Source organism: Myripristis murdjan, chromosome 14, assembly GCF_902150065.1.
Source record: "Myripristis murdjan chromosome 14, fMyrMur1.1, whole genome shotgun sequence".
In the NCBI taxonomy this organism is placed as follows: Eukaryota; Metazoa; Chordata; class Actinopteri; order Holocentriformes; family Holocentridae; genus Myripristis; species Myripristis murdjan.
The window spans coordinates 22077382-22104148 of NC_043993.1; the positions used below are offsets into that span (position 1 = coordinate 22077382).

General features: G+C 41.2%; 2 protein-coding genes across 2 annotated transcripts; one reads left to right on the top strand and one right to left on the bottom strand.

Moving 5' to 3' along the window:
- slc6a7 (solute carrier family 6 member 7) lies at positions 1-10905 on the bottom strand. The gene is made up of 14 exons (XM_030069750.1): positions 10610-10905; positions 8434-8665; positions 7771-7902; positions 6632-6839; positions 5057-5195; positions 4786-4920; positions 4572-4675; positions 4092-4216; positions 3682-3794; positions 2862-2999; positions 2646-2745; positions 2343-2461; positions 1332-1505; positions 1-694 (listed from the first exon to the last, which is right to left on the bottom strand). Exons 1-14 carry the CDS (start codon positions 10673-10675, stop codon positions 524-526), a joined length of 1956 nt encoding a protein of 651 aa, XP_029925610.1. The 5' UTR covers positions 10676-10905; the 3' UTR covers positions 1-523.
- A 3121-nt stretch (positions 10906-14026) lies between these two features.
- Positions 14027-19165, top strand: LOC115372077 (ribose-phosphate pyrophosphokinase 1-like). Its single transcript, XM_030069789.1, has 7 exons — positions 14027-14209; positions 15526-15715; positions 16307-16405; positions 17020-17144; positions 17300-17473; positions 18234-18393; positions 18555-19165. The coding sequence occupies exons 1-7, from the start codon at positions 14088-14090 to the stop codon at positions 18645-18647; spliced, it is 963 nt and encodes a 320-aa protein (XP_029925649.1). The 5' UTR covers positions 14027-14087; the 3' UTR covers positions 18648-19165.
- The last annotated feature ends 7602 nt before the right edge of the window (positions 19166-26767 follow it).

Sequence of the window (26767 nt, forward strand, 5' to 3'; positions counted from 1 at the left end):
GAAAATAATTTATTTTGTACTTGAATTTTAGCAATAATTCATTTTAAAAAGGGATGTTAGTCAACAGTATTCCAAAGTGGTGGTGCCTCTGTTGTCATCGTGTAGACAGACAGATTATTTGTTGTTGTCCATCAGTGGTCGAGGAAGGCAGCAAGTCGAGTGTCACTGTGTGCTCTTCGCTCCTCCTCATGCAGTGAGTGAGTTCTGGTCATCCATCTTTACGACACTAAAATGATGAATTCGTCCAAATATCCTGGTTGAGCCCTGCTACATCCATCTAATATCTGATGATCCCAGCTTTGCCTTTGTGTTATATTCTACACAGTGTAAAAAAAGTGTAAAAAATATATAATTCAAACAGAGATCAGAGCAGTATAAATAAAGCATAAACTCCACGCTGCCCTGCAGGACATGTAGTCAGTTGAGACATGGCCGCCAGACCCTTAGCTGGGGGCAAATAACAAAATAGCGAGTCTCTTTGTGTCTTGACAACAGAGGTCTCTCAGCGCTGCGCTGCACGCTGTCATGCCTCGCCTGCTGTCTCCCACGTCATCGCAGTGAAATCCATGTCAGTGAGGGTGACTGTGAACGGAGCCTCCACTCTCTCCGGCTCCACCTGCTCCTCCGCTCTCCCAGTGCTGTTTAAGTTGTTCGCTCTCCAGGAGTTTAGAGGTCGAATGGCTTTCTGAAAACGCTGAAAAAAGAAACGGAAAAAGAAAATCACAATGCCGATCACATCACAAACTTTCCCCCGCAGTAGCATGCAAGGCACCACAGGCCCATTTCACTTCATATGACTTAACTGAGTATCTAAACAAGATGTGGAGCCCGCAAACTGGATTAAACAGATTTTTAGGGAGTCATATACAGTATACTGTAGCTGCTGTGGATCAGGACAACAACATATGCGACTGCAACAGGTGAACCAAAAAATAATTAACAAATATACAAATAATGACTATAACTCCATTTTCAAAACATACACATATGCATTTTTCTCTAAACTTTTCTCCTTTAGAGAAAAGTTTAACGTTCACATTTAGAAAATGACCTACTTTGATTATTATTACTGGATCCACCCCTGCACCCCACCCACAGCAGCAATATGACTCTACTTCCTGCTGCTCGATCAAGATCCTTATGGGATCAAAAGGTTGATCAGTTTTCCATTATCTTATCTTATCTGTCTGGTGTCTTATATTAGATGTGTGTATCTCTTTTGGTGTATCTAAACAAACACAGCAGATCAGTAAGTTGTACAGAATGTGTGCTCCTGGGGCAGAGCTGTAACATGACCTCCTACTGACAGCTATAACAGCGGTGATACTGACGTCTTTCAGTGTTCCAGTTTCCCTGCTGACGGCCACGATGGCCCAGATGAGGATCTGCAGGCAGCAGGTCGCACCCATGCACACACCCAGCGCTTTGCCCCAGCGAGGAAACACATAGGAGCCGTAGTGGAGCGACGTGTTGTACATCTCAATGAAGATGTAGGTCAGGATGAACTGCAGCCGCGAGGGGAAAGGCACAGAGAAAGTACAGGAATGTCGATTTCAGCGAAACAACACAATGGCAACTGAAGAAGAGAGACTGAGAGAGCCAGTAGAGAAATGCTGCAGGGGGGAGGTCAGATTGAATGTCAGTTTTTCCTTTTGAATTATTCACCACTGTTTGTTTTCAGCACCGTTGGCTCAGTGAGTGATGTCATTCATCAAGTTTTTTTAGGTTTCTAGAGTGATGCTGCTGACACATCTAGGTTATTACACAAGTCAACAATTACACTTAAATAAACATAACAAAACATAACAAACACATAAAACTTAACATAACATATAAAAACATTAACATAACATCAAACTTTTTGAGTTGAAAGCATGGTTATATGCCTTTTATACAGGTTGTGCACCCTTTTTTGTACTATCTCACACATCTAGCGATACCTCAAAGTACAAATCTCACTTTTGTCACCATCAGATGCTTTGCAACAAGAATTAAATTCTGTTAGACGGTGACAGCATGCCCTCTCACCCCCTCATCCAATTACCCTTGGACTGTAACTACAGCAACTGAGTACAGCAGAGATGGGCACCAATGGGGAAATTCCACATTATTCGTCTTAAAAAAAAAAACAAAAAAACTCTCGCCTCAGGTGGGAACAAAAAATAAGAAGAAAAATGGCAGAAAGAGAGGGACTGTGGTACAAATCGACAATCCCAACAAAATCATCTCTAAAGGCAGATACTTTGAAAAGCTTTTACATTTTAACCATGGTTATGTCAATCAACAATGACACGTTTTCTGTGCATCTTCCACTAAAAAAAATCATTGTTTTGTTTACTCACCAGGAGGAGGAACGGGGTGAAGAAAACCCAGCAAGCTTTGAAGTAAAGAAGCACTTTGCTGCACCAGGGAGGGCAGTGGCGGATCATATCAATGATGTCGTTACAGAACTGGTTGACTCCTGATAGCACAACAGCAGTAAGATAATGACATTAATAGGACTGGAAAAAAAAAAAAACGATCAAGGTGACTTTAAAATGCGACAGAACAAATAAAGGTGTCTGATGAAGAGCAACAACAAAATGGTGAAAACTGAATAAACTGTGAGAGGCGTGGTGAAGGGTCAGGGGGGTCAGATGGTCTACCATAGAAGAAGGAGATGCCGATGCACATGAAGAGGGTGATGATGATGAGGCCAAAACTAGTGCTGAAGGAGTCAATGAGAGTGAACCAGTAAATCCCTCCCTATGAAGACACAAATAACATGGAAATGTGAGTGTGTGGATGCACAAAAGGCAGTACATGCATCTCACACAGCGGACATGGTGGTGCAGCGTACGGTTCACTAAAAACACACTCACATCGGTGACGAGCAGCAGACCCATCAAGTAGAAGGCAAAACACAGACAGCCCAGGAACAGAGACTTGTGCTTCATGTTCCCTCTGAGCTGTGGAAACTCGTCCAGCACCGCCGTCGTGATGCCCTCCATGTTCCCAAACTGTCAGTCGGCAGAACACAAGGTATTTTAAATAGATATAGAAATGCAGACCACATGTGGCCTTAAGGTATTTGATGTATATGTAGACTCCAGAATCAGACACACACTCTTGGATTTAGTCTTAGTCTTTTGTCAGTGTGATTAGTAGTGCTTGTCACATTCTAGTAATTTCATCTTGATTTAGTCTACTGTTACTGTTAAGCCGACTAGATGTCTGATTGTACTAATCTACTCAGTGTCATTTTAATTTAGTCGTAATTCAGTCATTCTATTTATAGTCCAAACATTTAACGGTTGGCTTGCTTTACACTGATAATCTGCCCCTTAGCAAACATATAGATATGTGAACAGTCAATATTTGGCACTGTAATTTGAGCAAATGTTATTCCACAGTAGCATGCACAAAAAAAAAAAAACAATAATTGGGAAAGCAAATTTGGTTATTTGTGCTTCTCAAACTTTTGTTTCACTGTTGTCAACTTTCATGGCAAGGAATTTAGTTTTAGTTAACACTCATGTTTTTTTTTACAACATGTTTTATTCAATTTTTGTCAGGGTAACTTGCTTGAAAAAAGGGTTTTGGTGGACTAAATTAACACTGGTGCACTCTTAGATCTTCATCTTTCTGTTATCAACACCATATAGCAATGTGTTTTACGACAGAGATATCAACCAGCCTTACCAGAGTGTCGACTCCCAGCATAAAGAGCATGAGGAAGAAGAGAATGGACCAAAACACTGAGCCTGGCAGCAGAGCAAGGGCTTCTGGGTAAGCAACAAAGGCCAAACCAGGACCTGGAGTGAGTGTAACACAGAGGTGTAACTACTAAGACATTAAACAGGTTGTACAAAACACAGTTTGTAACAAAGGAATGGCAACTACAATACATTAAGAAATTATCAATAATTATCACATTTTACAGTTTGATTTAGAAGTGATGTTGAGATTATCTATTGAGAAAGAGACATCAGCAAGTTGCATAAAATTAAGCGAATCATTTTCTGTTCATTGTGTCTACATGAAGATCAGTTTTTGGTTTGGATAAAAGAGCTTCGGCTGGACTTCTGAGAGAGATGAGCAAAGTCAGCTACCTGTATCTGCCACCTTCGCGACAGGCACGCCCTTCCTCCATGCCATGTGACCTAGGATGGAGAAGATGGCAAAGCCTGCAAAGAAGCTGGTGCTGCAGTTCCCTATGGTGATAATCAGAGTGTCCCTGAAATCAACAGCACCGTGATTAAGACTCTACCTCCCGTCATGATTGCAGTGACAGAGCAAACACTTAAAGGAAAACTCCAACATTTTGGACAAAATACCCTTTTTCTGACTTAACCAGACTCAGACAAGATGTTTGATATCATTTTCATCTTTGTACATCCAGTGGTTCAGATCCTATGGTTGGCAGATAAAATGAAAAAAACTATAAAAATAAAAAAATAAAAATAAAATTAAAAATAAACCCTACAGTGACTACGAAGCTGTCTTATGTTTCAGTCTGGGTGAGTCAGGAAAGGAGTATTTTGCTCAAAACGCTGGAGTATTCCTTTAAGGCAGGGTTAAAGCAGACTTACCTGATGACATTGTTGTCAAACTTATTATACGATGCCATAGACAGCAGCCCTCCAACTCCAATACCTAACGAGTAGAAGATCTGTGAGGCTGCATCGTTCCACACCTGGCAGAGAAAGCATCATTTACACACTTAGCACATCAGGTTACTGTTATTCCCATCACAAAGCGCATCACTTTTCAGTCTCAGCTATGCAAATTGGTCATGACAAATACCTGTGCGTTGGCTAATCGGTCCCAGTCTGGTGTGAGGTAGAAGGCAACACCCTGGAGTGAGCCTTCCAGCGTAGCTCCCCTGATGACCAGGACAATGAGTACAAAGTATGGGAATGTCGCTGTTACATAAACCACCTAGGAACAGACCAGAGAAACACGAATTACAAGCCGTGGCAGCAAGGGACAACATTTTGTGTTTTATGTGTGTGCTTTGCTTGCATTTTTGTGGTTGTGTTGATGAGTGTGTTTTGACAGCGCCGTGCTGATTCACCTTGCCAGAGCTGCGGATGCCCTTGAGCATGCAGAGGAAAATGATGATCCAGGCGGCGAGGAGGCACAGAGCCAGAGGCCACCGCACGGGGCCCGGGTTGTGGAGGCCCTCGCTGTTTACGACACCCAGCACGCGCTCACTGGAATACACACAACACTCGAATAAGACAAACACTACACCAAGTCACATGACCTAAGAAGGAAAACAGACATCTGCCCATGTGCCACACCCTTTAACTGACACAAAGCAAACAGGGCATGGTCGTCCCGGCTGGATTTACACAACTGAGAAGGTGTTTGTCTTTGATCACTTTCCTCAGCCATTCATAATAATAACAGGGCTGGGCCATATGAGCAAAATTAATATCGCAATATCTCTGACTGAATAGCTTGATACCGATACTGAGATGATACTGTAGGGACAACTATTGGTTCTTTCATAAGATACTGACACACAACAGACTTTTGATAAACAATCTTTCATAATGCAGATATGATGACCAAGCAGGTAGAAACAGATAAGAGAGCAGGTAAAACAGTGAAATAAGTTCAGAAAACTGCATCCCTTTACTGTAATGCAGCCTTTCAAACCAGGAAGACAACACTTATGCAATATCTTGATATTACAATATTCAAAAACCAAGATGATGTCTAGTCTCATATCATGATTTTCATATAATATTGAAATGCTGCTCAGCCATATGTAAAAATGTTGTGTCTTTTACCAAAATGCCTGAACAGGTGTCAGTTTACAACGGTATGAGGTGAGAAGCAAAAGACTGGACTGGTGCTGTTTGCTAAAGGAAGGCAAACAAATTGAGAAAAGTTTGTGTGCCGCATACTGCGAGAACAAATTAGTGCTCTGCCAAAAGTGACATTTGCCCTCAGAACATGTTTAAGCATAAATTTCCCATTTACATTTCTCGTTGCTGCCAGCACTTCCACTGTTTCCATGCAAGGACACGAAGATACTGTAACTTTAAGCTATGAACAATGCTACAGGAAGAAAAAGTTATTTCATGGCAGCCTGTGCACATTTGTAAGGCAGACTGAATTTCTTCACAGACCTTTAGCACCCTAACCTGATCCGATTCTGATAGCTGAATTTGGATATCTGTCAATTGGAGCTATTTTTAACATCATTATTATCATTATCATTATTACTATTGTTGTTGAAATTATGTGTAAGGTTACATGAGGCTGTATTAAAAAAGACGGCACTTCTTAACCAGTCAACCAGTTGCAGACTGGTCCAGCACAAGCTCCATCTGTACATCTAACTCATAAAAAAAAAAAAAAAAAAAATTAACTACTGAATACCTTTAATTAATAATAATACTTAATAATACCTTTAATTACTAATTCTGTACAAGATTTTGGCTATTGGCTTAAATTAGCATCATTACATATTTACAATTAATAAAAACATCAGACTTTGGAATCAGTACATGGATTGGTAACGTCAGTCTAATATCCAGTGATTGAATTATGTCAGTATTGGCACTCGATACAGATATTTGATCAGATCAGTCACAATTCTACCTCTTTGTGGACGATTGTATAAAGGCTGACTTACTTCCAGAAAACCTCGGTGGGGCTGAGGCTTGTGCCAGAGGAGCTGTTAGTGGTGGCATTACCACAAAGGGCAGAGTTGGCGATGGCATCACAGGACCAGGGTAAAGGGCTCTGGAAAGAGCTGCCCAGGTAGTAAAATGTCCAGGCTATAATGACGTTGTAGTAGAGGCACACCAGGGTGGACACACACAGCATCCCAATGCCTATACCTGCCGAGAAAACCTTAAGTTATGTCACAACAGCAGGATGCAGAGGCATGCAACATTATGGAAAGCATAATCTAAGAGCTGTTTCAATGTAATGCAGCTGTGAACTACCTGATAATGAATAGAGATGTGGTTGTATTCATTCAGAGAAATAAAATCATTTAATGGATACCTCAGACAGCACTACAGACAATTTCTCTTTTGTCAGGTGACAATGGGTTTGTTCACCAGTGACAATTATTACGTTTTCCTTTGTAACAGCCAATATGAAAAAAATGCTGCACCTAATTTACAACCACAAAATATAGCTCCTGCAAGTTTTTTATATCTATATTTAGGTGCTGTGTTGCAATGCTCTAAGGAATTTTTAATGGTATCCTACTGTCATGAGCTGGCTGATGCCAGCCAGTCTTGACGTCAATCATTTATTCACAACATTGTGACGTCAAGACTAAACACTTGGTCTTGCATTTTGATGGGCACTTAAAACCCATTTATCCAAATCATTATATGCAAATATATAGCTGAAATGTGATGCTAAAATGTTCCCAGAGAATTAATCTATAACTGTAAACAAACAGTTTTGTCAGTGTTATCTGGATACATACAAATATCCTTTAAAACCCAGTAGCTAATTAGAAATAAGTATTCATTAATTTTGTTGACAAACAATTGTTAATTGTCTGAAAGCTGAACCAGTTTTGCACCATTTGTATTCCAATACCTCCACAGTTCATATTAGCATTTCTATCAGTACTGGATATTGTCAGTGAGAAGTTTCTGGATATTGGTATTGTCTTAAAAAAAAGACAACAACAAAAAAAAAAAAAACATATCGTTCAATCCCTACTTTCTATATTGTGCTGCTTAAGTACAATGAGTCTGTTTTGGTCTGTAATTATTAGACTAAAAGCATGATGGAGGCAGTCCTGACCTTTGAGGAGAGGGCAGCACTTCCACACAGTGATGGGGCCGGCTGCTCCGTACTGGCCCAAGCTCAGCTCCATCAGGAAGAGAGGGACCCCCGTAAAAAAGAGCATAATGAAGTAGGGGATAAGAAACACACCTGTGAACACGGAAAGAAGAGGATTAACATCCAAGACGTTATCATCCCTGCTGTACAAAGTGCAGCTACAGGTAGACCCAGCCAGTACAGGCAGGTCTTAAACTCGCTCACACCACCTATATCTGGGTGGCTGCCCACCAGACAGATGTTTACTTTCTTTCTGCTCAATTCATGCTTCAACATGTGCAACGCTCAAATGGGGATATATGTAGCACTGGGTTCTCTGGCAGACCACAGGCCTGGATGTGTATCTGAGGACGACACTGTCTCTCTTTATAGGATTACTTAATGACTTGTTATCCAGCTTGGCTGCAGGTTACACCACCAAACGCTGCAATGGACAGCTTTGCACTGAGTTTGCAAAATAGGCCGTGTTTGGAAGGGCAGCGCACCCCTGAGGGCAAGGCAAAGCATAGCTCCTTCCCATATGGGTGGGACAAATCATAAAATCATGACAGGCCTACCAATGTGCCAAGGTATTCAAAGTATCTCAGGTTTCAGAGGCTGTGAACCTGCGCGCGGGCTGCTTACCTCCTCCATTGCGGTAACAAAGGTAGGGGAACCGCCACACATTCCCTAGTCCCACACAATATCCAATACAAGACAGCAGGAATTCGTACTTCCCGCCCCACTGCTCCCTTGGGACATAAGACTCTGGAGTGGGTGCAGGAGTCGAGGGTCGGGAGTCGTGCTGAGGCTGTGGGACAGTCGTGGGGCTGGAGACATTATGGGCCACAATGTGCCCATTTGAATGTACCGAAGGCTGGAAAAGAATACAGTCACATTATTAATGCAGGTATCACTGCAACCCAGCTTATATTATGTTGTTATCAGTGCTAATCTGGAATTGCACGCATCAATTATAACCCCTTTACACTTTTCAATAGCAGGAAAAATAGATGATTGAGTTATTTAATCTGTTAGCTTTTCTTTTCTTCTAAGTCAAGAGCAGCAGTAGATAAACCGATGAGGCTGGAGAGTGAGCTGACTGAGACATCTGATTAAGGTGATATTTTAGGGGTTGGCTCAGTGGGATGCACATCATGAACTGTGGATATTGTTATGCAGACTTAATAGAGAGTTTGCCACGCTACACTTGTTTGGTAATGGTGTATGAAAACCACCCATGGTACAATTTGTTCTTCCTTCCTGAAGGCATCCTTTCATCTCTGAACAAGAAAGAAACCAGTTTCAAATGTGAGGTCACAGGGAGGAAGCCCGGTTAAAATAGTAAGACTTCTGCTTTGCATTACTATAAACAGTGCAACCACTAAGAGAGCGCTGAAGCTTCTTAAGTGTTAAGGTTAAGTGTGCAGTACAGTCCAGCAGCTTCGGGCTGTCCAGACTATATTTGTGAACACTGGAAATGGTCTTCTAAAGCATGCTTTATAAAATGAAGACCTCAACTCACAACATCATCAGGACACCTGGGGCTGCTCCATTAACAGTGAACACCGCTGACTTTGTCAGGACTAAATAGGCCACTTTTGTTTGTTTTTACAACCAAACAAGCTTTCACAGAAGGCAACTGAAAATACACACTACTAACCCACCTTGAAATTTAATAACCATCTAACATGTCCAGAATGCAGTGTCTTCAAAGCTGCCAGTGTCACTAGAGTTTACATGCAAATACATTGTCTCTTGTTTATGTGAACAAGTTGGGCACAGAGAGAGTAAAACAAGACGCGGGACCTCGGGCAACTCCACAAGGTCATGGTGCTGAGAAAATGACTGCCTCAGAGACATGTAATAAACCAAGTAATAACAGTGTCTGTAATAAACGTGGTGATGCACAGTATCTAAAGCAGCTCTAAGGTCAAGGGGAACTAACCATCATCATTCAGTGGCCAGGGAGCTGGGTTATAATAAAACGATCAGGCAAATGACGGCTACAAATCAGTTTTATATCTACGTCCTAAATTAAACTACATTAATGAAAAAAATATAAACAGGAGGCCTGTACGTCGAAAGCTACAATTTATATATCCTAATGGTATATATCTCCCTAATATATCATACATGAATACTATAGAAAAAATACAACATATATTTCCTTTTGTAATTAGAATGTAATGTAATTTATTTATTTTTGTGGACTGGCTTTTCTCCTGTAGCCAGCTCTGTGTTTGAGAAAACAACTGTATTTTTTTTTTTCTTTTTAAACAACAGTAATACAGGAAATAAAAACACCATTCTACCGTGAGGTCAGTGCAAACTGGAGGTAGATTTCTTTTGTTTTCTTTTTTTGCGAAGCACCAAAAATACATTTATCCCATCCGGATGTTACCAGTTTCATCTCCGGCTTCATGTGACGATACGGACAAACATTTTGAACAGTGACCTGCAGCAGCACCGAGTCTGACACCAACAACCAAGGAACTAACTAAAAGACTCCGGCTTGCACACTAACTTGTTAATACACATCCAATGCCTTAATAGCGACTCTTTAGTTTTTGGGGTAGGTTTGTCGACAATCACATCAGCTCAGTTTTATCTTGACTTGAATAACAGGCAGAGCAATGTGGACGGACAGGTTGGACCACTTCGGGGACTTATCTGCCTTTTCCTCGCCAAGTAGGGTAACACCGAAGCATACCGGGTAAATTAAACCCCTCGCCGCGGTCGGTATGGTTTATAAGCACACGGAGGAATGGGCCATGTTGGATAACTTGAATACCGGTAACAACAAATCTCCAGCTCTCACCTGCTGTGTGGTCGCATTGTTTGAAACGGAGCTCCCAGGTGCCGCTTTGGGCTCCGTGTACTGCATTTCCCCCGCCGGAGATGGGTCACTGTCTTCTTTGCTGCCCGCCAGCCCACATTGTACAAACTGGAGCCCGAGGTATATGTCTTTTTTTTTTTTTTTTTTTTTTTTTTTTTTAGTAGTAGTAGTTGCTCGGTGTGAAGCAAATGTGAGGCAGACGCCGGCTTCAGCGGTGTTGGCGGTGAGGAAATGGACTGGTGTGTGTCGTCGAGCTGCGGAGGGAGGGCGCAGGTGCAGAAGAGACAGACAAACAGGGAGAGAGACACACACAGAGAGAGAGAGAGAGACAGACAGGACGACGCTGCGGGGAAAACGCCTTGTGTCGCACCTTACAGGCCTATTGTGCTAAACCTGCTCTGCTGTACGTCATTTGTTGAGTTCTACGTGTTTTGTGTGTACTTTTTATAGCGTCGCTGTGTTTGCGTGTCTTTACTATTCAGTTTTGTGTTTGGACTGTCACTACAGCTCATGTGGAGGAGGAGGGGAGGGTTTCTGTGATAGTCAAAATTATATATATATAAAAATAAACCAAACTTACGCCTACAAACCTTTGGCAATCTAATGTACTGTATATAACCCCATTATTTATAGTGACATATACAGTTGGCATATGTATACTGTAAGATGCACAGGTGCCCTCTAAGAAGTTACATTGTTACTAGATTAAGTGTAACATGTAACATGTAGCATGTTTCATTCAATATTCACCACTGAAGGTTGTGTTATTTCAAAAATGGAACAGTAAAATTTGTCCAAATTTAGTGTGCAGACAGAGAAGGCCATGGTAAACAACAATTCAAAAATATGTTTTATTTAGACTCAAATATGTTAAAAAAAAAAAAAAAAAAAAAAACTCCCATCAGCAATACTGTATTGTGAACGATGGAGGTGAAACTAACTTTCAACAACTGTGAAAAAAAAAAAAACTACTTCAAACTTGTAAAATATATCAAACTTCATGGTGACAAGAGAAAGATTCAACAGAAAAATCTATTAAAACTATCTAATTTATATAATCTTAAATCTGTGTGTGTGTGTGTGTGTGTGTGTGTGTGTGTGTGTGTGTGTGTGTGTGTGTGTGTGTGTGTGTGTGTGCTCCACACTATTCCCACAGGTTACCGTAATTACAACAGTAGCGCCGCTAAATTTAGACACGTTGACATCCACCCCCTGCTCCTCGGTTTGAGACACCTCTGTAACCTCTGTCTCGCTATGAAACAGAAAGTTTTTCACGTGATGTAAGGTCTACACTGATAACAGTCGTGTTACACTGCGCCAGTGTGTTTCATACCATGGTCACATTACAGTCAGGCTCATTGATTGCATGTTAAATGGACAAGTCTTTATCAGCATGACAGCTTTCAGCTCAAACCAGAAGTGTTGTGAAAGTTTTCTTTTAAACTCACTGAGCTCTGCGTGTAGTAGTTTCAGGGGCGTTGTAGTAGGGTGGGGTGGGGGGGGGGACTGATTACCCAGGGCCACAATGGTGGAGGGGGCCCTTGAAAGGCCTGAAATAAAAAGGTTTAAAGGTTTGCCTATTGGTCGGCTATACAAGGGCCCAATAAGATTTCTTTTCATGGGGCCCAAAATCCCTGGCGGCGCCCCTGAGTAGTTTGTTATAGTGTTGAAAATACCATGTAGGGCTGGGCCATAATAACAAAATTAAATATCAGAATGTTATCGATACTGTGACAATATGTTAGGGATAAACAGTGCTTTCATTAAAAAAAATCACAATGAGATTTTTGATCATGTGAATATACTGACCAAGCAGGTAAAGGCAAATAGCACTGCTAGAGCAGTCTAATAAGTTCAGAAAATTGCATCCCTTTTCTGTAATGTAGCCTTTAAAACCAGGTAAAGACAGCATTTACTGAGGTTCAGATTCCTTTATGTGAACATTGTGATATATGCAAAATCAGAATAATATAGCATCCAAAATCCCAGACAATATAGACTTATATCATGATATATAACATTAACATATCGCCCAGCCCTAATACTATGTTTGACATATAGCGCAACACTGACAGGGCAGAGATAATAAATATTTTCAACATGATTCACTTAAAACATATATATATATATATATATATATATATATATATATATATATATATACACACACACATATATAGTACAGGCCAAAAGTTTGGAGGCCAAAAGCTTCACACAACCTGACTTCTGCACAACACAACTGATGGTCCCAACCCCATTGATAAAGCAAGAAATTCCACTAATTAACCCTGATAACACCTGTGAAGTGAAAACTATTTCAGGTGACTACCTCTTGAAGCTCATTGATAGAATGCCAAGAGTGTGCAAAGCAGTAATCAGAGCAAAGGGTGGCTATTTTGAAGAAACTAGAATATAAAACATGTTTTCAGTTATTTCACCTTTTTTTGTTAAGTACACAACTCCACGTGTTCATTCATAGTTTTGATTCCTTCAGTTAGAATCTACAATGTAAATAGTCATGAAAATAAAGAAAACGCATTGAATGAGAAGGTGTGTCCAAACTTTTGGCCTGTACTGTATATTTTTATTTATTTATTTATTTTTACTAAATATAAAGTCTCACTGCGCCTCTTTCAAAAGGAATTAGTGTTTGAATGGGTCAGATTTGCCTGACATTATTAAACAAAGAACCCTGAATACCAGTTTTATTTTTCTTGAAAAAATCATGTATTTATTTTTCAAAAGCAGGTGAGTCAGAAGGCCTAATTGTTATTCAGTGATTAAAAAAAAAAAAAAAAAAAAAAGAAAGGGCTTATTAAGTAGTAATAAACATTCTGTCTCCAGTGGCTGGTCAGTACATTTCAGATTTAAAGAGAGAGAGAGAGAGAGAGAGAGAGAGAGCATGCAAAGACATTGCGCAGGTGTGGATGATCACTCTCACTCCCTTTATTGTCACTATATAAAATGGCCACCCGTCAACACCTCCCTCCATGCTTCCAATACTTTATAAAATAACATAAATAACATTTAAATTGGGCTGAAATCATGTGGACATTTAATGTAGACCCAGAGAATGAATATTTTGTTTGATGAATCACAAGATGATTCCTCTTACAGTCACTGAAGGTTGGTTTGATGTTTACCATGAGCACAGATTATTGTCATTCTTAATCATCGTATAATGTTTTCAAAACATTTGGCCACCGTTTGAAAAGCCAGTCCACAAAAATGATTATTGTTTACTCTCTGGCGGACCAATAACATTTTTGTCCCGAGATGATACAGCTTGCCCCCCCAGCTGACCCCCAGAAATCCCTCGGGTATAAACGAGGAGGAGGGGCAGAGGAGAGGAGAGCAGCTGCGACTAAAGAGAAAGTGAAAGTCACGATCCTTGACGTCTCAGCAGCACGACGCCTCTCTCCTCGTGTTTACGCTTCGTCGCGGTTTTGGAGGGGTTGAAATGGCCAACATCAAGGTGTTCAGCGGCAGCTCCCACCCCGAGCTGTCCCGCAGGATCGCGGCCGGCCTGGGGACGCAGCTGGGGACGGTGGTGACGACCAAGTTCAACAACGGGGAGACACGGTAACCGTTTCCTAGCAGCAGCAGAGCACTTGTTGTTGTTGTTGTTGTTGTTTACGTGCAGCCTCCGGATCGTGCTCGAGCTTCATTGCTGTGTTACCTAAAATATGTCCAAATAATCTCTTAACCTGTTCAACAAGTGAAACTGAGGAAAAATGAGCTCACCGTCACTTTATTTATCTTCCAAATAGATTTATCTGGTACTGAAGAAGACTGCCTCAAAATACTGCACTGGTTATTGGACATTAAAATAGAACACAGTAGAATAGAATAGAATAGAATAGAATAGAATAGAATAGAATAGAATGGAATGGAAATCATGCCGTCCACTCATGAGCCATAGAGGTCTATTACAAATTGTGTTTGAGTTGGTGCTAATGGAGCTGAAAATATATGAATTCACTGCACCTGTCAAAGGAAAATCCGATTTAATCCCTTTAGCTCTGATTTCCCCTTAAACGGTTTCACAGTTGCGAAATGTTCATAGACGCGGCCTTGTTTTATGGCTGCTCTCATTACATCAGATAATATCTAGATGTGCGTCATTCTGCACACGCACATGTCCTGGTCATTCAGCAGGGCCTGTGCGGTGTCTTTGGAGACCTCTTGGATCTGCACTACTAGAATTTAAAATGAAGTTCTGCAGCTTTGGTAGGACAGGTAGGATATGGGACACATTTTAGGAGAACTGGAGAGTCTTGTTTGTCCCTGGCTGACAGTAGAGCAGCTAAAGCAAAGGGAGGTGGGGGGTCAGCAGGCAGGTCCAGCCTAATCTATATTGATTGGAGTCTAAAGCTTCACACGTTTGCGTGCATTTTAACAGAATATATTACTTTGTGTGGATTTCACATGAACATTTTATATGCATTTTATATGTTTTAATGCATACAAAGAGGTTGCTGCACACTCATAAACTTCCTTCACATTACATTGAATTCTAAGACAATATGATAAACTGAAAACGAGGCATACTCAGCCCACAAGAGTAACAAACAAAGGTATTAATATAAAATATTTGCTCTCTCTAGTGCTTTTTTCACTGGTTGCGCAATGCAAGAGTATACTGTGGGGCTATTTCCCAGGACATAGAAATCACAGATTGCGATTTGATCATCAATTGATCAAGAAACCAGGGAATATGGATTTTTTTTTTCATGGGATTAAGTCTTTACTGTGGGTGTTGTCTCACAAACTGTCAGAAATATCTGACATACTAGCGTGACAGTCACCTAGTCCTTCCAAAAAGGCTCTGAGAGTGTGTAAAATATAGCAGGCCAGGAGGTGTTTGTTTGCTGCTGCTACATTACCTGCCCTTGCAGTGTGGAGTTTGGTGAGAGCGTCCGAGGAGAAGATGTCTACATCGTCCAGAGTGGCTGCGGCGAGATCAACGACAACTTGATGGAGCTGCTCGTCATGGTCGATGCCTGTAAAATCGCCTCCGCCTCACGAGTGACGGCCGTCATCCCGTGTTTCCCATACGCAAGGCAAGACAAGAAGGACAAGTTGGGGGTGAGGAAAACTTTCATGCTTTCATTTCAGTAGCCAACACACTTAAAATCATACAGTTTCCTGGCTTAATCCTGAATATATAATGAATGCTTTGGGGTAGAGGCACACATCTGTAGAAGCTAGATTGTAAACGCTATATACTCAGAGAAGATTAGTTTGCAATTTTAAGACATGTAACACTCAGCAGTTTTTTCAAATACTTCAGTTACAAATAATAGTAATTAGGAACTGAATAGCAAAAAACACTGAGATGTCCAAATGGTTCATCAGTAATGGACTTAATGGGAGAATGTTTGATTTTATTGGACTTAAAAACTTTATGTCATTCTGCAATTGCATGAGTTAGCTGCTGATACTGAATAGGTAAAAATGCATATCCATGATTCACAGGTTACCATTGAGTTACCCCACCAACATGTAACAGTCTCAGGGTTGTCAAAAGATGTCTTTGACTTTCTAAATAATTATGTTGGTCACACATATTGTAAATAAATTTTTAGGTTATAAGTTCCACTGTTTACTTAAATACAAACCAGCATGACTACACCAAAAATCATCTCATTTGCTCACTGAATGCATATCGTTCTGCAGAGTCGCGCCTCCATCACGGCAAAGCTTGTGGCCAACATGCTGTCCGTCTCCGGAGCCGATCACATCATCACCATGGACCTTCATGCTTCTCAGATACAAGTGAGCATTTAAGAGGGGAGAAAATGAGTGGTATACTTGTGGGATACCTTGCAAGTTTGCTGCTGTTAGCATCCCTTGTTTTAATTGAGAAAACCCACCAGTAAAGCAACTAAAATTTAAAATCTCATGGAATATTCATCAGCAATCTCTGATATTTTAAGAAACCAATACAATGAAGAATGCTGTAATTATGCAGATTTGTAATCAGAGTGTCATTACAGCTTTTCAGTAGCTGAGTGTGCACTGTGACTTGTTAAACAATACAAACAGTGCAGCAGCAAAAATAGTCTCAAATGCATTTTAAAAGCTTTGGTGCAGTTGTAAATGTCTTTACTTTGTATAGTAGGCATCAGCAATCAAACAGTTTCTACACATTGTAAACTATTCCTCAGGAAAGCTCTATTGGGTCTCTCTAAGCTGCAAACCTGCACAAAGCCTTTGTACATGGTCTGACACTCTGAAATACAGAAGCTGACATGGACCCGCTGTTGCTGTCCCCCGTCATGTACCCCACTAGTTTGAAAAAAAAAAAAAAGAAAAGAAAAAAAAAGCAATTTACATGAATTTTTGCTTTTAATTTGATGCAATGTTTTCCTAACTTGTTCTGTCTGCAGGGTTTTTTTGATATTCCTGTGGACAATCTCTATGCAGAGCCGGTCATTCTGAAATGGATAAAAGAGAACATCAGTGACTGGAAGAATTGCACCGTCGTGTCTCCTGATGCTGGAGGAGCAAAGAGGTAAAGACCAAATAAACTGTCAGTGGTCAGAAGGTGGGCTCTAATGTTTGTTACTGTGGTGGTGAAAGGATGATGAAACCTTGTTTAAATGAGTTCGTTTTCGATGAGCTTCTAGACTAGCTCAGTGAATATTGGGATTTTTGTGAAATCTGCAGAGTCACCTCCATAGCGGACAAGCTGAATGTGGACTTTGCTCTCATCCACAAAGAGAGGAAGAAGGCCGACAAAGCGGACCGCATGCTTCTGGTCGGTGATGTAAAAGACAGAGTGGCCATCCTCGTCGACGACATGGCGGATACTTGTGGCACAATCTGCCACGCAGCAGAACAGTTAGTGTGACTCTTTTTTTGTGGCAAATTTCAAAGCCGAGCAACCCCGCATTGACAGAAATGTTATCATGACTTGAAATGTAAAGAGATAATTTCATATATTTTTCTCCCATTCCACCTTTAGTTTCTATTCACCTCTTCACTGCTGCCATCATTAGATAACAATCAGAATCAGAGACATTTTATTGATTCCCGAGGGGAAACTGGGTAAGAAAGTTTGTGTTAAACTGGTGCTGAAAACCAGGTTCCACTGAGATTTGGCTCAGACTGCTGGATTCAGAGTCCAGAGTGCTGACCATTACACCATGGAACCACGTGCACGCACACACACCCACACGCAGGCACACACGCACAAACACAAACACACACACACATACACACAGTAATGGAAAAAGTTATAATTGTCCCCATTAAACATGATAAATAGCAGCGTGATAAAGTCATATAGACAAAAAATACCAATGGGCTATGTTAGTCGAGGCAGCTGTGTGTCTGTGTGACCTGTTTTCAGTGGATTTTGTCCCCTTAAAGCCTGTGGCTTGCAGTAGAAGGGGCGGTAGTATCTTGTGACTGTGGCAAACACCTGTGTGGGTTCAGACTTTTCATAGGCATTAGTGGTGAGAGATACAAAACGAAAACTTCACTGCTAGTATCCTACAGGCTGTATATTCTAACATTATGACTGCTTTTGCCGAGGAGGAAAAGACATTTTTGAATAAGCCCTTATTGTTTTGTTGTTTGTTTGTCTTTATGAATTCAGGCTTATATCTGCTGGTGCTGCAAAAATATACGCCATCATCACCCATGGGATTTTCTCCGGTTCTGCTATTTCCTGCATTGACAGTTCCCGTTTTGAAGCCGTGGCTGTGACAAACACCATCCCTCAGGACGACAACATTAAACAGTGTTCAAAAATACAGGTTAGTACGGAGTACCAAAACAACTTGTTCAGATATACTAACATGTCTCATTCAGATGAACAGCCACTAAATGCATTTTAACACCCCAAAAATTGTTTTGAGACCCAGTATGAATAATTTAACATGTTCCGGATTACTATTTGTTGAATTAATCCCTCTAGATTATCGACGTTGCCATAGTCTTAGCGGAAGCCATTCGCCGAACACACAACGGAGAGTCTGTGTCCTATCTCTTCAACAACGTGCCTTTATAACACCTGTGGGAGCCGACTCTCAGCCCAACACAGCTCAACTCAGGTCACATGTATCAAAGGAGGAAATGAATGGAAGTTAGCACAATGCCATCCGCCACGTATACTTCCTCCTGACTGCAGGAACTCCAGGCCCATATTATGGTAAAGTGCACTGTGCCACTAATGAAGCCAAGCCTGTAGAGCAGGTTCAGACATTCATCGTCAGTGGTGATGGAGCTCTGCATCAGCTGAGCTTGCATGTTGCCGTTGCCAAATTTGGCATTTGATTCTATGCTGTCAGACTTGTTTTGATCTCCGCTGCTGCTCGCCTTGCTGCTGCTGCTTCTGCTTCTGCATCTCTCACCTCGCCAAAACGACAGCATCCACCTGTTAGTTCTGCTTCTTTATGCATATGAATGGTGCTGTACAAATAAACCTGCCTTGCCTTCATGGTTCCCCATCGGGGGTTTTCAAGTTATCTCTCCCTGCTCTGGCATGTGGATTTTCACCCTTGATAAAATGTACATTATTCAGCTTGAGTTGTCCCTGCATTCTGTTGTTGTGCACTGATCGCCGTTTATTTGAAAGCATGCTATCCCACTAATCTCAAATTGGTAGCTGTGTGAATGGCACCAACACATGCAACAACACACGAAGGCCCGTCCTTCCTGTCCAGTCTTGGTGGAGGCGGGACGCAGCCTCAACATATCGGGCTGCACCTAAACTAATAAGAGGCTTGGCTCAGGCCCTGCTCTCTCGCCCTGTGTTTGCTGCAGCCTGTTGATCTGCATGTCACATTGCTCTCCTGTAATTGACTGTGCATGTATTGGGTGAATTATTTGAGTAAGTTAATGATATTTGTTATAGCTGTAGCTTTGTTTAGAGGTGAATGAGTTCTTTGCCTTGGCTAAGATTTATTAAGAGCACCCATGTTTACTGATTATTATTTTTATTTGTCTTTAAACCATTCAATCATCTGTAACAGTCAGCTATTTAAGTGGAAAAGTGGAAATCTTTTGAAAAAGTGAAAATCCTTCAGAAATGCAATAAACTGTTGAATGTCTCTCCTCTGGTCCTCATGCTTTAACTAGTTTGCCAATGTAGAGGCTCTCTGAATAACCCAGCTACCATAAAGTCAATTTTCTATAACTTGGTAGAAATGGTGGTGAAAATTTATTCAACAAACACAGAACACAGGAATACAACATTAATTTACCTTTACTACAGAAATGCTTTATCAAATCAAGCTGGGCCACACAGGATAAAGGCTTATAACAAGTACACTTGGTAATATCTGACTGTGGCAGAGCCTCACCCTGAAAACCCTCATAAAGAGAAATTTAAGATGTATTAAAATGTGTGTGTGTAACAGTTGCTGTATCTGACCACACCTCTCAGCAGAAGAGACTGCTCCCTCAGATGTGATGCATGTGTCAGATACATGCTGTAGAGGCCGTTTGGAAATGTCGACAGTAAACATTCAGCAGCAGCTTGAAATATGAAAGTGAAACATGGTATATTCTGTCAGTGCAATAGCAGCACAGACTGAGAGTATCTCATGAGGAGGGGACATCACATCCTATCTGTCAGCACAAAGAAATTACCCACTGTAAACAGAGAAATTCTTCGGTGCTGTGAGGGCAGAAAGTCGCAAGGTCCCAGACAGACGATTGACTGTCTGAGGCCAGTCCTGTAACCAAATGAGCACATTGAAAAAAATAAATGTCAGCAACTGAATGAATCCATCTTGACAAAACTTACCACTTACCTTGACTGTACGTGTCCTGCTTGCAGACTCTTTAATCCACATAAGCTCCTGATGCTACTTTAAAGCCATCCAATCTGTTGAGTGACTTGAGCAGCCCCACTCAACAAATGTGGGTCAATAGATTGTATAGCAAAGCTACAATAGAAATTACATTGCAAAATTGCTGTAGCTGGAACTTTTTTTTTTTTTTTTTTTAAGTATACTCAATGTTTTTGCCCAGTTGTGACAGTTTATGGTTTATTAACAGCTAAACATCCTCATTGTCGTGACGTCTGCCCGAGCTGCAGTAAAACAGCTGGACATGAGCTTGAAGAAGTAAGTAAGTTAAAAGATTTAGTTCAGAGAATGGAAAGACCAAGTGAAGTCTGAGGCGAGCAGGAATATTTGCAACCAGTCTTCATCGTGGACCGGTTTGAGGCGCCAGTCCACAATCTTCTGTTCAGCAAAGAGCCCAAAAACATTTTATAGACAATTGGGCAATTCAAATTCATATGGCAGCAGCTGGATGGACACTGAACCAGCAGGATTGTACTGTGGGGATAACCTGTCCTTTGCCTCGAGTACCAGAATAAGACTAGATCATCTCAGTTTTGATTGCAATTCACACATGCCGTGGTGTGACATAGATGGAATGTACGGCACTAATTGCCAACAAGTGCTCTGGGACAACGAGCCAAGAGAGGAACACTCTGCTTTGGACTTGGTGGAGCTTCTCGATGTAGAGGATGATGTGCAGGACGAAGAGACCTGGTAGGTGCCATTACGAAAATCACTGGATTCTCTGAGACTGGCTGTTGAAAAGCACTGCCTGACTTCTGTTTCATCAGGTCTTTTTTTTTTTTTTTTTTTTTTTTTTTTTTTAAATATTTGAATCTGTTGTTCAACTCAAAATGTAAAAAACAAACATATCAGAGTGGCTGATTCTATCACAGAGGTTTTGTGCAAGTCATCTTCCACTTTCTCAGAAATACAGCAGAGAGACGGGGATTGCTCATGGCCAGGCAGGTGGTCTGATCGGAGGTTTCTGACCTGCAAATTCTTTTGAACAGGTAATCTGTGTTAGTGTACTGCACAGATTTGCACGTTCCTTTCTTCACAGGTTATATGAATCCCCCAAAACACAGCTGTTGGTGGACAAAAGTGACGGGTCTGCCCTCAAGTGGTGCAGGCAAGTCCTGGATAACCCCAGTCCTGAGATGGAGGTGGCATGTCGTGCTTTGAGAAATACGCTGGGTCAAAGTAAGCACTCAGTATTGACACAACGTCCTCTTGGTGCTAATGTTTTATGATTATCTGTTGATAGTTTACTGCCCCTTTCTATTCTCTGTACTTCAGGATCCAGGACATTCCTCAGCAGCCGGTCCTATACACATCCTCTGGTTTTCCCTGAGACTGGTCACACCTTTGTGGACTCCTCTGGTGACCAAAGATCACCTTGTACAACACGCAAAACCTTTGACAGTTTAGGTATTATGATGATGACGATCACACTGAGTTATATCAGATATTGCCTTTGAATTTCAAATCAGTCCTGCAGACAAGACCCAAAGTAAACATCTAGATCATCAGAAGGGTGAATTCATGTTTTCACATAGACAGGCTTCTCATAAATGCAGAGAACTGCCTTCTTAGTAGCACCGTCAGTACCTTATTATTATTTTTTAATAACCTGCACAGATTACAATGAGCCAGATGTCTCAGATGACTCCATAACCCTGGGCTACAGACTGCAGGACCTGACAGATGTCCACATCATGGCCCGTATACAGGAAGACAGTGAGTACTGACAAGTCCTTTCCAGGATTTGAACTTTGTAAATGCACAGGTGCACAATGCACATTGGATCCATGTTGAATAGAGACGACTTTGTTTCGTGTCCTCCAGGTTTACGGCAGGACTACGTTTCCATTCCTGCTGCTACTTCACCAAGAAACTCCGGATCATCCACGTTGCCTCCCACTAACAGCACCAACAGGAAATGTAATGCTGATGAGTCCACCCCAGCAAACACACCTGGGGCTTCATCTTCCTGTCTGTCCACGTCACTGAGCTCCTCTACATGCCGGTCCCCCACATCCTTTAATAAGCTGCGCTACCACAGCCCACGCCTTGCACAATTTCACCAGCAAGTCGCCCAGTTTAAGATGCTGAAGCTCGCTCAGAACAGAGGTACTCACCCTCGAAACGAACACTCCCTGACTTTTTGTACAATAACTTGTGCAACAGGCGAATTTCCCACCAGACTCCTTACACACCGTGTGCACATCACATCTGGTTATTGAGGTTTCAAAGAAAAAATGACCCACCTACCAATGTGAAAACAGGATGCACGTTTCAGGTCCTCATGAACACACATGCTACATATTTTAATGTGTCATGATGCCATACTTAAAGATTTAGAACAATTTCGAGAGGAAAATATTTAAGCCACGAGTGCAACTCAAAGATGATTAAAATATGACTTTTTTTTTTTTTTTTACAAAAGGTCAGGCAGTTCATTCATTTGCATTTTAATTTTATTGTGTGTAGACTGGAGATGCTGGACTATTTTTGAACACCTTGTATGAAATGTCACAAAAAAGCCTGAATAGAACTGGTGGGTGAATATTTTCACAAACCATATTCTTCTGTTACTTGCACATCACATCTTCTGATAAACCTTCAGTCACAAACACATTTTGAAATATTTTTTATAAAAAAAAAATGCAAAAAGAGAAGGGTACTTTTTGAGAAACTGAAGATATACATATTAGTATAACATTCTCTTTAAGGTATTTACACAGTATATGAGCTGTGTGTGTGTGTGTGTGTGTGTGTGTGTGTGTGTGTGGACACTGTAAATGACACCGATGTGTGTTTTTGCAGCAGCGGCACCACAAGACGTCAGGCTGAGCGACACCCCGCCCCTGCGCACCAGCCTGCGCTCCCTCCAGGCCGTGAGGATCAGCCGGAGTCTGGAGAGCAGCGACCACCGCCCTCCTGGCTCTCTGAGGCCTCCAGCAGGTTAGAATTTATTCTCTGACACATTTGTATGTCTCTACATTTTCTCATCCAGTTAAAGACAAAAAACATCTCTACAACACATGCATACTGCAGAAAAAAATCTCATGGTAGTATCCTTAAATGCATCAATTCCAATAAATTTTGGAGTTAATCTAGTGGCAAAGAGTTTGATATGAACCCATAGTTAGAAATACATTTACAATTTGTGTGGATTTGTTCCACTGAAACAAAGGGACAGAGGGTTTACTTATACGATTCATTAAAAAACTGATACTCCTCTAGGTGTATCATCTGCCAGAACAGGGAGGAGCAGCTGCTCAGTCCAGACAGCAGCCAGCAGGAGACTGCAGAGCTCCCAGACTGTGAGCCAGTCCAGCTCGAGGATTCCTCACCCTGCCAAGTCTTTCTCAGGAGGAGGATGCCTGTCTGGTGCTGGACGTGTTTTTGCCACGCCTGAACGATCTGCTATAGTAGCTTGGGGAGAAAATGTACCATCTGCAGCTCGAAGGTGAAAACAGGCCACCGATACTTCAACAAGCGAGAGAAAACATTTTGTTCAAGCCACACGCATAAAGAAATTTGTTTCATTTTATACCTTATACCATTTAGATTCTGCTTGTAAGCATGCATAATCCTGTAGATAAAATACAAAATAAGATCCAAAATACCTTGTCAGGATGAGTTCAGCGTTGGTGTGATGAAGCTAGAGACATCAAGACCTCAGACATAAATTAGAACAAGAAGGGAGATGCTGCATTCTTGCATCCCTGCTGTGGATGATGAGGTTGTTATGTAGCACTGTTGGAGATGTGTGATTAATAAACTCTAAAGTTAGAAGTCCTGGGACTTGAGTCATCTTCATTTACACCTGATTTTTGGTGAGGCAAGAATGTCAAAACGTCTGGCAATGTTGCAAGCAAAATGATGACAGAAGTGCCATTGAGGAAACCCTGTAGAAAGGGAAATAAAAGAAGTCTGCCCACATGAATATGAGAACACAGGACTAAAACCAGTGTTAAGTTTGACTGTTTTTTGAAGTTGTGAGAAGGTAAGGCTATCAAGGCATCAGTGTCTGCCTGCTCGAGGGCTCTTGAAGCAATGAAAATGCAGATTAATGTGCTTTCAACAAGCCGGGATGGAGCAAGATAATGAGAGGTGGTGACAGACAGGCACGGGGATTATAACCTTTGACTTTGGAAACTGGATAGGTTTTGGCACGAGTCGCTTAGTTGAATAGAGGAAGCCTGGAAGCCGAGGACAGGTGCACTGCTCACCGTCTATTAAAGATTGCTGGCATTTTACTGCATGTGCATCAACAACTGATACTGAGCAGCTTTAGTTGGAATAATTTCTCAAATGTTGCTTCGGAGTGAATTTTCTGCTTAGATTGAGATGTACATATTTACGTTCATAGACAGCAGTACAGTTGGATGATATGAAATTGCATATCTGTCTGGATCACAAATGGATGGCCATGTAAGAGACTTTATTGTCATTGTAGGCATACAACGACAATGTTTGGTGACCAGCAGCAAGATACATAATAACACTGTACAACAAGATAAAAGTCAGATAAAAAAACAAGATAAAAATAAGAGACAAGACACATTCATACGATGAGATTGTAACCATGCAATAAATAAATAAAAGGCAGCAGCAGCTTTATAGTGCATGGAGAATGAGGTCGTTGCTCAATGTCCGTTTAGACGTTGATTTGAATCTGGGGTTGAGCTCACTCTTGTGAGGCTGATGGCAGAACAGGCTCATTTCTGCAGAGCGCTGCAGGCGACAGTTTGCAAACAGGAAGTGTGCAGCCTGTCACAAAAAGAGGTCACTGCTACACTAATGGGACGTGTAAATGTGTTGGTCGCTAGGAAGAAAAGCTGTGGTTGTGGTGTACATCTGTTCTATGAAAATGTATTTAATTACACTGGTTACCTTGAAGTGGCTGCATTTTGTGGCCACTAGTGAACCAAACCAGCCATTTCAGTTACACCTGTTTCTCCATGTGAACCATGCGAATGTCCCGTCAAAGAACATATCTTTTAATAGTAGATTTTATAAGCTGTCTCAGGGAAGTGTATATCTCTTTTATTGTGTGCCTGAGAGGCATTTATGTGTTCCCATTGTTATCCTGCTTTTCCCCTTTTCTTTTATTCCCAGTAAGTCTATCCAGGAATAGTTTCAGTTCTCTTTTCTCTTTTGTCTGCTTCCTACGCCTGAATCACTTCACAAAAGACACTAAATACACGGTGAGTTAATTATTTAAGTTGTTCAAACAAGAGTGGGGTGAGTGCAAATCATAGTTTCATCATTTCATCATTTCCAAACAGTGCAGGCAATGCAAGATTAAAAAAAAAATGACATCATTTTTTGCACAATTCACCTTCATATCCATGTAAACACAGAGCTAAGGCAAGCTGTGGCCTGAGGACTGTGCTTATGGCAGTCATAGCTTTTTACCAAGTTTATGCATTTACCTGATGTCACCCCTACAGCAAACACTCAAACGCCCTCCTGCTTCCACTCAGGGTGATGCTCTGAATTAATGTGTTGTAATTTTAATATTGTGTGCTCAGGAAGTGCAGCGTATCCTGCTGCTCATGCTGTCACAGCAGTCGGGGTGACTTGACTGGTTTTATGTATAGTGGAGGGAAAAAACCTAGAAACTCTTGAGAAAAAAATAAAAATAAAAATGAGCTAAAACAAAATCTCTAAATGGCTCCAACTAAATAAATTGTTACTGATTCCAAAAAACTGTAAATGAATGAATTAATCAACAGCAAAACAACTGGAGGGAATAGTTTCATCAACCTGGTGACTTTGAGGCACTGATGATGAAAAAACATTTACACAGGATTGTTTGTGAAATGCTGGTGATCAGCAGTTCAGCTGATTGAACATTTTATTATACTTGATTGAGTGCATTTTGTATACTGTAGAATAGCTTCAACTTTAACCACCGATCTATTATATACTTCATTATGGATCAGTGACTAGTTGTTCAGTGCTACACTAGCCTTTTGGACTCAGAATTCAGCACCATTCATTTTTTTCCCCATCTCCTTTAAAATTTCATGAAGAAATAGTGTCTTAATTTCTCACTTTACTCTATGGGTCTTTCATTTGCCCTTTTTTATACTATTAATTGCATGTTTTCTGTTTCATTTTATCACCTTGTATCCATGTGTAATTTAAACTAAACGTGTCCCTTTTCATGGCAGCAAACCTGTTGGGGCAGGCCTCCCTCACCTTGTCTCAGATGCTCAGCCTCACCAGACTACATACAAAACATTAAAACAAAGATCCTGTGATAAAGAGGTTTACTCACTGCAACACTTTTTCTGTCCGAGCGGTGGTATGCAGGTGT